A 13,175-nucleotide genomic window follows, 5' to 3' on the forward strand; every position below is an offset into this window, starting at 1 on the left:
TGGGTCGTGTGAAACCATGGGGCTGCAAATTCACTTCAGTTCCTGATAAAGACTTCCTTAAGTCATGGAGACACGTCTGTGTGTGTGCTCTTTGGCAGCTGACAGGGCTTCCCTGGTCCCTCTGTTAGGCAACTCTCCGTGTAGCCTTGTCTTTGGAAACAGACATGCACACACAAAGATCTCAATCAGTTGTCCAGGATTGCCCTCACCCTTGTAGAAGCAAAGTCCCCTGGTGCCCATCCCTTAAACTCTAGTGCACAAACACAGGTGCATTTCCCAGTTCACACCCGCTCCACCCCTAAGCCTATGGTCTCTTTGGCAGCTGTCCAGAACTTCCTATGTCCTTCCTCTAGGCAGTTCTTCCCATGTTCTTGCTCTGTCTAGGTATAAATTCCTCTGCTCCCAGGCCACTTCTCACTGTCCACCTTGATACTTGCTAGTGATCATACACTCACCACTCTCCCTCATGTGCTGACAGCATGTACACATCTGAGGTCTAGCTCAAGTTGCTGGTACTTTGTTTACATTGGTCTCTCTAGTTCCTGGTCTGTGGTCCTTCAGACTTGTGATCTGACCCTGTTGCTGACACATAGGCCTGCATACACAAAATGGAGTGTCACAGAAAAATAGTGTGTGGGGGAAAAAATTAATAAGATAGGCAGATTGTGCTGATTTGTTACAGGGCATGGCTAGTCAAGGGTACTAACTGGTAAATTGTTTACACAGAATAGAATCATTCAGGTTGGAAGATATCTCTTAGGTCATGAAATCCGACTGTCAACCCAATATCACAATGGCCACTAAACTCTGTCCTGAAGTGCCATGTCTACACATTCTTTTTTTTTAACTTACCCAGGGACAGTCACTCTACCACTTCTATGAGCATCTTCTTCCAATGCTTGACCACTTTTTCAGTAAATAAATTTTCCTGATACCTAATCTAAACCTCCCCTGGTGCTGCTTGAGGCCATTTCCTCTCATCCTATTGCTAATTACTTGGGAAAAGAGACTGACTGCCCCCCATCACATCACTACAACCTCTTTTCAGGTAGTTGCATAGAGCAGTGAGGTGTTTCCACTTGGCCTCCTCTCCTCCAGATGAAACAATCCTAGTTCCCTCAGATGCACCTCATAAGACTTTTTCTCTAGACCCTTTACCAGCTTTGTTGCCCTTCTTTGAACATGCTTGAGCACCATAAGGTTGTACAACTGGCCTTATTTATTCCCTTATGCTGTTGTGGTTTTTCCCCCCATGCTTGTTCCTCTGATCTCTGAGATCCATCCTTTTCCCAGCCTTTTGCTCTTCTGTTAAACATTGCAAAATAAGTCTTTTGTAGTCTGAACATCGTTTTTTCTCTTCATCCCATTATGTCTTACATTCCTAACACTCTTCTGAAGAACCTCTATATGGCCCCTTTATACTGTAATAGAGTTTAAAAATTACAGTAGTATTTCTTCCACTGCTTTTCTCTAACACTCTTCTGTCTGAAAGATCAGCTCAGTTGGAAGCAAATGAAGCTATATTTACAAGCAAAACTACAATCTACATGAAATGCAATGAATATGTACAAAATATACAGTATTTATAATATTTACAATATTTACAGGTATTTACAATTAATAAACAGCACAAGGACCAAACCTGGCCAAAGACCAGGTGAGCTGCAACAGCTTCTCCCTTCCCTGCCTTCTTCCCTACCCCACTGTACACAAAGGGACAACAGAAAAGAGTCCTGTCTCCAGTTCTGGGCCCCTCAGTTTAGGAAGGATGTTGACTTGCTGGAGCATGTCCAGAGAAGGGCAACAAAGCTGGTGAGGGGTTTGGAACACAAGCCCTATGAGGACAGATTGAGGGAGCTGGGCTTGCTTAGCCTGGAGAAGAGGAGACTGAGGGGTGACCTTATTGCTCTCTACAACTACCTTAAGGGAGGTTGTAGAGAGGCGGAGGTTGGTCTCTTCTCCCAGGCAACCAGCATCAGAACAAGAGGACATGGTCTCAGGCTGTGCCAGGGGAGGTTTAGGCTGGATACTGGGAAGAAGTTCTACACAGAGAGAGTGATTGCCCATTGGAATGTACTGCCTGGGGAAGTGGTAGGCAGAGACTTGATAGGGTGCTTGGTTGCATGGTTTAGTTGATTAGATGGTATTGGGTGATAGGTTGGACGCAATGATCTTGAAGGTCTCTTCCAACCTGGTTTATTGTATTCTATTTGATTCGATTCAATTTGATTTGATTCTATTAAACTGTAGTGATACTTTGTATCAAAGCTAGGCAGATATTTCCCATTGGTTAGTATGATTAAAAATGGTTTTGATGTAACATGGAAGATTATTGAACTGTATTTTGTCATCTCCTCCTCTATGCATTTGGATTGTCAACAGTCTTAGTGGTAGTTCTAATTGCAACCCAGCAATAAAATTTCTATTCTTTCTGTGTTGTGCTTCCTGTGGACCATGAAATTATTTGACTGTATGGAATATTGAGAGGTATTAACTTATTTTAAGCACTGTCAATGTATAATTCAAAAGAAGAGTGTGTGTAAAATACCCACACTATACTGCTCTGCAGGTCTTGTGAATTCTTTTTCTAATGTATGGAAATATTTTTTTTAGACTGTGTTGTTTTAAGTTATTTGAAGTAATTTGTCTGACACATGTTTAAATGTGCTTGTCCTGGTATCACACTTTAGCTTGCATATATATATATATATGTATATATATGTTCTGTGAGTGTGCTTCTTTCTAGGACGAGTGGTATAGGATTTGATGAATATGGGGAATATCAATGTTATGGCCTAATCCATGATGTTGCAAAACATCTACCATACAGTGTAACATTCAAAAGGATCTTAAAGCATAAACTGAAAATGTGGACATGTGAAATAGCTCTTTTCTTGGATCAGTGGCTTCTCATCCCTGAATTGGTGCTACCTGTTTGTAGTGGAGCAAGACCTTGTTGATTCTGTGATTCTAAGAGTAACTTCAGGTCTGCATGGTGCATTTCACTTCAGAGACTGGAGTGGTTTTACCTGGCCAGAGCTGCTGTTGCAGCTGCCATGTGGAACAGGGGAAAGCAAAGGGGGCACTTGTGGAACATGGACTGTAAGGGAGAGGCTGAGATCTTTCAGGAGAGAGAGGATAAAGGAAGGAGTGTAGAACACACCTCTCTTAAATCTAGTTTAGTAAACTCACTATTGACTGAACCATTGTATGGAATGTCAGTCAAAGTGCCTTGTATCTCCTGCTTCAAGTCTGCATGTGAAAAATCTTCACATATAATCATAGAATTATAGAATAGTTTCAGTTAGAAAAGATCTCTTAAGATCATTGAGTCTGAGTGTTAACCGAAGACCACCGTGGCTGTTAAACCATGTCCTGGAGCACCATCTCCACACGTTTCTTGAACACTTACAGGGGCGATGGTCCATCTGGGCAGCCTATTCCATGCCTGGCCACTCTTTCAGTAAAGAATTTTTTCCTACTATAACATCTAAACCTCCCCGGCACAATTTTTTGCCATTTCCTCTCATTCTATAACCTGATGCTAGGGAAAAGAGACTGACCCCCACCTCACTACAGCCTCCTTTCAGCTAATTGTAAAGAGCAATGAGGTCTTCCCTCAGCCTACTCTTCTCCAGACTAAATAATCTCCGTTCTCTCAGCCAATCCTTGTAAGACTTTTTCTCTAGACCCTTGGAGGTGTTTAGGAGGAGACTTGGTAGGGTGTTTGGTTGCATGGTTTAGTTGATTCAGTGGTGTTGGATGATAGGTTGGACACAATGATCTTGAAGGTCTCTTCCCACCTGGTCTGGTCTGGTCTGGTCTATTCTATTCTATTCTATTCTTACCATCCTTATTGCCCCTTTTCTGGACACACTTCAGCAACTCCATGTCTTTATTGAAGTGAAGGGCCCAAAACTGAACACAGAATTCGAGGTGTGGCCTCACCACTGCCAAGTGCAGAGGCATAATCAATTCCCTAATTCCTGCTGACCACGCTGTTTCTCATAGAGGCCAGAATGTTGCTGGCTTTCTTGAGCATGCTTCTGGCTCATGTTCAGGCAGCTGTCAACCAGCCCCTGCAGTTTGCTCTCTGTCAGGCAGTCATCCAGCCACTCTACTGCAAGCACTTGGCCTTGTGAAACCTCATGCAATTGACCTTGGCCCTCGTTTGACATCCTGGGTTGCTTCTGGGATTGCACGCTTGATAGTGAACAGTGGGGCACAGAAAAGTGAGTGGTTAACTCATTCTTTGAGCTGGTGTACTGCCTTTCATCAGTGCTCTGTGAAAGCCATTGCTTGGAAAGAAAAATTTTGTGTAATATGATTTTTAAAAGATTCCAACCTAGTCATTGCAGTTTGCAATCTGCTTTCATCCCTCCCTTTCCCCACCATGCTTACCATAGACTTTTGATTAAAGGACAGGAAGGGGGACTGCTGTCTTTTAGAATGTTTTTTGCCACCAGTGACTCAATACTTACACTTGTAATGATTTTACTCCCCCCTTAGCTTTTGTTGCATTCAATTTCTGCGTCTTGCCTGTGCAATTATTCCCGTAGAGTGTGCTTTCCTCATTGCCTGCTGGTGACACTGAAGGGCCCCATCATCCATGCTGATCTCTTTTATGTTTATGCTATATTAATTTTCTGCTTTTGCATGTTCTACAACCATCTGTGAGCAGCTTACAATCTATTTCTATGTTGCAAAAAGTGTTCCTTTTCAATTTTGAACAGGAAGAATTAAAGTCTTTTTGTTTTACCTCTAAGCCTCTCTTTTTGAATGTCTAATAGTCAATTCTTGCTCTGACTAGAGTGGAACACTTGTATCCAGGATTTGCTACTATTTTTCTTTTCTCTCTGATCTTAATTCTGCAGATGCTACAATAACTTTACTTGTTATTTAGTTTGGTATCTTCGATGTACTTACTAAATGATATCTCAAGATACTTATCTTCGAGATATATTGAAGCCTCAGAACATTTTTGCATAGCATTTTAAAGATGTAACTCTATTGATATGGTTGAAATCTTGTCCAAAATCTCTCATGTATCCAATGCTACCATAACTTTCTTCTGTGTTGACAACTGTTAATAATTCTGTTCACATACGTCCGAAAGGATCCTAACAAAGATGATTAAAATTTAGCATGTCTCATGAGTATGTCAGCTCCTGTTGTATTCTATTGGTCCTTGTGCATACACATAAAATACACCAAATGCAAGGTCCTGCATCTGGGTCAGGGCAATCTCAAGTACCGAAATAGCCTGGGCAGTGACTGTCTTGAGAGCAGACCTGAAGAAAAGGACTTGGGGGTGCTGGTGGATGAGAAGCTCGATATGAGCCACCAGTGTGCACTTGCAGCCCAGAAAGCAAATCACATCCTGGGCTGCATCAAGAGAAGCATAGCCAGAAGGTTGAGGGAGGGGTGATTGACCCCCTCTACTCAGCACTGGTGAGACCCCACCTGGAGTACTGAGTCCAGATTTGGAGCCCCTGTTACAGGAAGGATATGGACATGCTGGAACATGTCCAGAGAAGGGCCATGAGGATGATCAGAGGGCTGAAGCACTTCTATGAAGACAGAGAGTTTGGGCTGTTCAGTCTGGAGAAGAGAAGGCTCTGAGGAAACCTTATTGTGGCCTTCCAGTATCTTGAAAGGGCCTACAAGAAAACTGGGGAGGGACTTTTTAGGGTGACAGGTAATGAGAGGACTAGGGGGAATGGAACAAAAATAGAAATGGGTAGATTGAGATTGGATGTTAGGAAGAAATTCTTCACCATGAGGGTGGTGAGACACTGGAACAAGTTGCCCAGGGAGGTGGTAGAAGCCCCATCCCTGGAGGTTTTTAAAGCCAGGCTGGATGAGGTGTCCCTGGCGATGGCAGGGAGGTTGGAACTAGATGGTCCTTGAGGACCCTTCCAACCCTAACAATTCTATAATTTTCATTGTTAGAGCTTGTGTTCTACATTTCACTTAGTAGGTCTTTAATGAAAAGTTTATAAATAGTTAACCAATGAAAATATCCCACCACCCAAACTACCTTTCTAAAGAATGTTTCTAGTTCTTGAAAGGTTAAAGCCAGGAATTGTCTCAAGTTGGTGCTAAGTCCTAAGGATTATTTGTGAAACCATGAATGTATGCCATTGGCGTCAGCCATTGGAATGGGCTGCCCAGGGAGGTGGTGGAGTCACCATCCCTGGAGGTGTTCAAGAGGGGATTGGATGTGGCACTTGGTGCCATGGTTTAGTCATGAGGTCTGTGGTGACAGGTTGGACTTGGTGATCTTTGAGGTCTCTTCCAACCTTGGTGATTCTGTGATTCTGTATCCTACTTAACTTTAACTAAGAGGGTGATATTTTTTGTACTTCCTTCAAATGAATTTTTGTCTATTTGGAGCTCAAAAAGGCACTATGTTTTGGGTAAGACAGAGCAAATAAAAAATAAGTAGAAAGATGTTTTAGTTACGCTAACTCGGCTTTTATTAAAAAGTAGTTTCTTCTTGCATCTATCTATTCCAATTCTGGGCCCCTCAGTTTAGGAAGGATGTTGACTTGCTGGAACGAGTCCAGAGAAGAGCAACAAAGTTGGTGAGGGGCTTGGAACACAAGCCCTCCTAGGAGAGGCTGAGGGAGCTGGGGTTGCTTAGCCTGGAGGAGACTCAGGGGTGACCTTATTGCTCTCTACAACTGCCTGAAGGGAGGTTGTAGACAGACGGATGTTGGTCTCTTCTCCCAGGCAGCCAGTACCAGAACAAGAGGACACAGTCTCAGGCTGCGCCAGGGGAGGTTCAGGCTGGATGTTAGGAAAACGTTCTATACAGAAAGAGTGATTGCACATTGGAATGGGCTGCCTGGGGAGGTGGTGGAGTTGCTGTCATTGGAGGTTTTCAGGAGAAGACTTGATGGGGTGCTTGGTGCCATGGGTTAGTTGTTTAGGTGGTGTTGGATTGGTTGATGGGTTGGATGCGATGATCTTGAAGGTCTCTTCCAACCTGGTTTATTCTATGTATATGTTCTATGTATATGATATCTCAGCTGTTTCAGTGAGGGAAAAATCTTTTAAAATTGTGTCTTTTGGAAAATATTCCTGCCTTTTTTCAATTTTTGTGTGTAATGGTTGGAAAGAACTCTTTAGAAACTGGTTTTGCAGGTATCTTTTTCCTTCAGATTTTCTGTAAAATTCTCATAGTCTGTGTGACTTCTCTGTAGCGTAATGGGACTTTGATCTGCTAACTCAAGTGCTAAGGCACTGACTGTTATATGTGTCTTTAGGAAAAAACTTTAATATAAGTGTGATGAAGAGGTTATTAAATTTATTACTATGAAATATGAATTATGAAAATATTATCAAACTTATTTATAACCAATGAATCACTAACTTATATACATGTTCTAGTGCATGTTCGTGAAATACATTCCATGAGTGGCTTAGTGTTATGATTAGAGCTTAATTGAACTCTCTGCAGACTTATCTATCTTTATATAACGAGGGGTGCAGTTCTGCCTCTTGGCCACTAGTTGGGGACTCGGCGAGACGCTGGTGGCTTCTGGCTATATACAGCGCTATTACAATGTTGCTATGGGTCAGCGGTTACTCTGCTAGACGCAAATACTTTGAACTGAGTGCTGGTAGATGGAAAGCACGTGGGAGATACTCTGTAGCTGTTGTTTGTAGCAAGAGAGAGGAGACAGCGTCCCAGTATCTGGGCATAATGTGCCTTCACCACAACAAGACAGTAAAATATTAGGCAAGTTACCACAGAAAATCCAAGGATGTTCAGGTTCCAAGAACAGTCCAGAGAAGGGCAACAAAGTTGGTGAGGGGCTTGGAACACAAGCCCTATGAGGAGAGACTGAGGGAGCTGGGGTTGCTTAGCCTGGAGAAGAGGAGACTCAGGGGTGACCTTATTGCTCTCTACAACTACCTGAAGGGAGGTTGTAGACAGGCAGATGTTCTCTTCTCCCAGGCAGCCAGTACCAGAACAAGAGGACAGTCTCAGGCTGCACCAGGGGAGGTTTAGGCTGGATGTTAGGAAGAAGTTCTATACAAAGAGAGTGATTGCCCATTGGAATGGGCTGCTTGGGGAGGTGGTGGAGTCGCCATCATTGAAGGTGTTTAGGAGGAGACTTGATGGAGTGCTTGGTGCCGTGGTTTAGTTGTTTAGGTGGGTTAGATTGGTTGAGGGGTTGGATGCGATGATCTTGAAGGTCTCTTCCAACCTGGTTTATTCTATGTATTCTATTCTATGTATTCTTAATTAGGGATCGCACAGAATTGAAACAGTATGTGAAATGTTATACCCTTTCTTTTTTTCAGCTGGATAGATTTGCCAGTATAAGAATTCCAGGAAGTAAAAAGGAAAGACCTCCTCTGCCACATATGAAGCAGTCACATTCTACAGACTGGTCATCCACGCCTATGGATGCAGAGGATTTTGCTCCAAAACCTCTGTCGGAAAGAGAAATCATTGCATTGTTTGAAAAAATGATGGTAAGAGTCTTACACTGGTTTCTTTTACTTAAAGAATGACAACATGACTAATTGACAGGTGGAGCCTTCTTTTGTTCATGTGCTCTGATCTTTACTTGAATTCTCAATATTACTGTTGTGATTTGTAGTTACAAGGATTTTAAAGTGTTTCTCATGGGATGAAGTCTTTGAATTATTTTGACAAGATTTTGCTCCAAATATATTTAAAATGGAATCTAAATGTTTCTGATTATTAGAATTGACATGATGTAGCAGATTTTGAAGAAGAACAATAAATGGGGAATCCTGCTTTCTTTTGAGATGACCTGTTTGGCACAAATGTTTGAGTGCTTTGATACTTTGTATAAAGTGCAAATATTTCTTGAGAAGAGTTCTGTGTATGAGATCGTGAGTGTCAATAAAGGCCATTCATAATATGCCTCCATGGCAAGGCACACCTCGAGTACTGTGTCTAGTTCTGGGCCCCTCAATTTAAGAAGGATATTGAAGCACTTGAATAGAATAGAATAGAATAGTGTCCAGAGAAGGGCAACGAGGCTGGGGAGAGGTCTTGAGCACGAGCCCTATGAGGAGAGGCTGAGGGAGCTGGGGTTGTTTAGCCTGCAGAAGAGGAGGCTCAGGGGTGACCTTGCTCTCTACAACTATCTGAAGGGAGGTTGTAGCCAGAAGGAGGTTGGTCTCTTCTCCCAGGCAACCACCACCAGAATGAGAGGACACAGTCTCAAGCTATGCCAGGGGAAGTTTAGGCTCGAGATGAGGAGAAAGTTCTTCACAGAGAGAGTTGTTAGCCATTGGAATGAGCTGCCCAGGGAGGTGGTGGAGTCACTGTCCCTGGAGGTGCTCAAAAAAGGATTGGACATGGCACTTGATGCCATGGTTTAGTTAGTCCTGAGATGTTGGGTGACAGGTTGGACTTGATGATCTCTGAGGTCTTTTCCAACCTTACTGATTCTGTGATTCAGATTCTGTGATTCTGTGAAATTTCTACAAAGGGATTTTACACCTTTGAATGTCACAGCAGGGTTTGTTCTGAACACTTGAACTATAAAGACTTAAGATTCCAAGGCAGCATTTGTCGGCACATGCAGACGCAAATTTGCTTCCTTCCTTAGCTGTTGTTGTTACTGTACTACAAAAGAGCAGCCACTTGCTGGAAAGATCATGTGGCATTGGTACCACAACAGGTTGAGGATTTTTGTCATGATGATGATGACATTTTGGGCAATTGAAAACTAAACATGAAATTACCTTGAGAGAAGAGAGTGACTGCCATCTGAAGAGCACAAGAAGACTTTAGCAAGGAGAGTGATGCCTAGGTTATTTCTTTCTCTGCCTCACAGCAAGTAATGCATAACTCTTGAAACACGAAGGTGTCTGGGATGTGAAATAAATGTACTATGAGTAAATGTACCTTTATGGAATTTTTAATTCCTAGTACTCAGTGTTGGTTTAGTTTTGAAGATGTTTTTCTAGAACTGTTGAGAGCTATGACTGAGAGATAGGATTCAAGATTTTCATAGTTATGACATTATGAAGGGGACAATTAATTTACTATGTTACCAACTTCTGTATTTGTACTTGTTCTCAGGTACATGGTCTATTTTTGTCACTATACCTTGATGTCTAGCATATTTCTGTTAATACGTTTGACTATGAATGGTAGTGGGTTTCTTTTGTTTTGCTTTTTAAGTGAATTTGAAAGCGTACCTCCCTGTCTACACACCCTGCTACGTAAGTGTAGGTTGCACTTCTGGTGAAGGGTTTGGAGCACAAGCCCTATGAGGAGAGGCTGAGGGAGCTGGGGTTGCTTAGCCTGGAAAAGAGGAGGCTCAGAGAAGACCTTATTGCTGTCTACAACTACCTGAAGGGAGGTTGTAGTGAGGTGGGGGTTGGTCTCTTCTCCCAGGCGGCCAGCACCAGAACAAGAGGACATAGTCTCAAGCTGTGCCAGGGGAGGTTTAGGCTGGATGTTAGGAAGAAGTTCTTCCTAGAAAGAGTGATTGGCCATTGGAATGGGCTGCCCAGGGAGGTGGTGGAGTCACCATCACTGGAGGTGTTTAGGAAGAGACTGGATGAGGTGCTTGGTGCCATGGTTTAGTTGGATGATAGGTTGGACTCGATGATCTCAAACATCTTTTCCAACCTCGTTAATTTCTATTCTATTCTATTCTATTCTATTCTATTCTATTCTGTTCTGTTCTGTTCTGTTCTGTTCTGTTCTCTACTATCCCACAGCAATTCTGGTATAGGATAGTGGAAAAGCTGCAATAAATGGAAAGCTGCAATAAATGGAAAGCTGCAATAAATGCTCAGAAACCTATTGCTGCATGTGTAGGTAAATACAAATGCTTATATTCATGCATGCTGAAGAAATTGATTCTGATTTTATAACTCTTTTGCCAAAGTATATTGCAAAGATGACAACATCCTGGCTAATTTGGATGCTTTCATAATTTTGTTGGAGAACAAGGCACTTAAACTGTTTTTGATAAACTACTTTATCAGTGTTATTTTAGCTATAACATGTAATACAGAAAGGATTCTTCAGATTATCTACACTTGAAGGGACTGGAATAAAGCTAGTTTAGTCACAGTAGATTACATAGCTAATTATATATCGTAGCCTGTAGTTTGCTGTAGAGATCAAATTAAGTGATTTTGGGCTGATGGTGTGGTGAACAATTTGAAGTTTGTAGACAGGCTTTTAGAGCTAGTTTTGCACAAAATGAAAACAGTTGATTGCTTAGTACTGAAGGGGGCAGTTTCTAAACTGAAGTCTCACTGAATGTGTTGCATGATACCTTGGGTTTCCTGGATGCAGACTGCTTCCTTCTCCCAATCCTTTATGCAGTATTTTTTACTGCATCACAGACACAGTATTTCCTATGAATAAACCTGCCATTGCAGCTAGAATTGTGGAATATAGTTTATACTCATAGGTTTCATTCCTACTTAATTACTTTAAAAAAAACGGTGATTAGAAGTTTGATATTTTCTGCAGGAAAAACAAGCCCTTTCTTTTCTCTTTGTTATTCAAGTTCTGCAGTTATTTTTCAGAAAACTTAAGAAGGCAATCAGAAACAAGTGCAAAACTGCTTCAAACAGAAGAATGAGTTGTGCAAGAGCTACAGGCTAATGTCCAGGCTTTTTTTTTTACTTGCTTATTTTCCTTTCTGCTTAGGCAGATATACATATACTTGTACAGCTACCTTAGATTTCACTCTTGCTATGGAAAAACCCTGTGACATGTTGCATGCAAGGTGCTGAAGAACTCTGAGAAAACATTGAGAAAGACCTAGCTGTATTTTTTGTGAAACTTAAAATTGAATGTATTGTTTTCAGCATTCTTACATTTCTGTTTATGTGTGTTTTAAATATAATTTAAGTATTAAATAAAATACTCTTATTAAATATACAGGTATAGTGTATTTTCGTTTGAAGCCTGCCTCACTATACAATTGTAACTCTGTGGAAGGGAATCCTGAGCAACAGTGTTCCAAAGATACTTTCTGAAATTTAAAGAAGAAAAAAAAAGAATTATTTGCTAATGTCAAGCTGGACTTGATTTTAGTAATTTGCCATATGGGCTGCTATGTGCATGTCTCAATATATGCATTGCCTGGTAATAAGAACAGTCATAAATACATTGTGCATTTAATAGACGATAATTCAATTGAATTATTACATAAAATGAGAAATACCTGTAACAAGGTAACAAGGTAACAAGAGGGGCTTTGCAGAGGGACCTTGACAGGCTGGACAGATGGACAGAATCCAACGGCATGAGATTTAACACATCCAAGTGCCGGGTTCTGCACATTGGCCACAACAACTCCATGCAGTGCTACAGGCTGGGGTCTGAATGGCTGGAGAGTGGCCAGGCAGAGAGGGACCTGGGGGTACTGGTCAATGGTAGGCTGAACATGAGCCTGCAGTGTGCCCAGGAGGCCATGAGGGCCAATGGCATCCTGGCCTGCATCAGGAACAGTGTGGCCAGCAGGAGCAGGGAGATGATTCTCCCCCTGTACTCAGCACTGGTTAGGCCCCACCTTGAGTACTATGTCCAGCTCTGGGCCCCTCAGTTTAGGGAGGATGTTGACTTGCTGGAGCATGTCCAGAGAAGGGCAACAAAGTTGGTGAGGGGTTTGGAACACAAGCCCTACGAGGAGAGGCTGAGGGAGCTGGGGTTGCTTAGCCTGGAGAAGAGGAGACTCAGGGGTGACCTTATTGCTCTCTACAACTACCTGAAGGGAGTCTGTAGACAGGCAGAGGTTGGTCTCTTCTCCCAGGCAACCAGCACCAGAACAAGAGGATACAGTCTCAGGCTGCACCAGGGGAGGTTTGGGTTGGATGTTAGGAAGAAGTTCTGCACAGAGAGAGTGATTGCCCATTGGAATGGGCTGCCCGAGGAGGTGGTGGAGTCACCGTCACTGGAGGTGTTCAGGAGACTTGATGGGGTGCTTGGTGCCATGGTTATAGTTGTTTAGGTGGGTTGGATTGGTTGATGGGTTGGATGCGATGATCTTGAAGGTCTCTTCCAACCTGGTCTATTCTACTCTATTCTGCTCTATTCTACTCTATTCTATTCTATTCTATTCTATTCTATTCTATTCTATTCTATTCTATTCTATTGTAAGATAACAAATGAAAGTCTGGAGGGAGTACTGATGCTGTAGTATTTTTGG

The 13,175-nt window shown here is 42.3% G+C and overlaps 1 protein-coding gene across 1 annotated transcript in view; it reads left to right on the forward strand.

The window, feature by feature from the left end:
* Positions 1-13,175, forward strand: part of DIAPH3 (diaphanous related formin 3) — a 277,885-nt gene that overhangs the window by 18,507 nt on the left and 246,203 nt on the right. Inside the window, exon 2 of the mRNA XM_054163054.1 lies at positions 8,317-8,490. Within this exon, the coding sequence (XP_054019029.1) occupies positions 8,317-8,490 (174 nt within the window). The remainder of the gene's footprint in view (positions 1-8,316; positions 8,491-13,175) is intronic.

This window comes from Dryobates pubescens, chromosome 7, assembly GCF_014839835.1.
Source record: "Dryobates pubescens isolate bDryPub1 chromosome 7, bDryPub1.pri, whole genome shotgun sequence".
Taxonomy (NCBI): Eukaryota; Metazoa; Chordata; class Aves; order Piciformes; family Picidae; genus Dryobates; species Dryobates pubescens.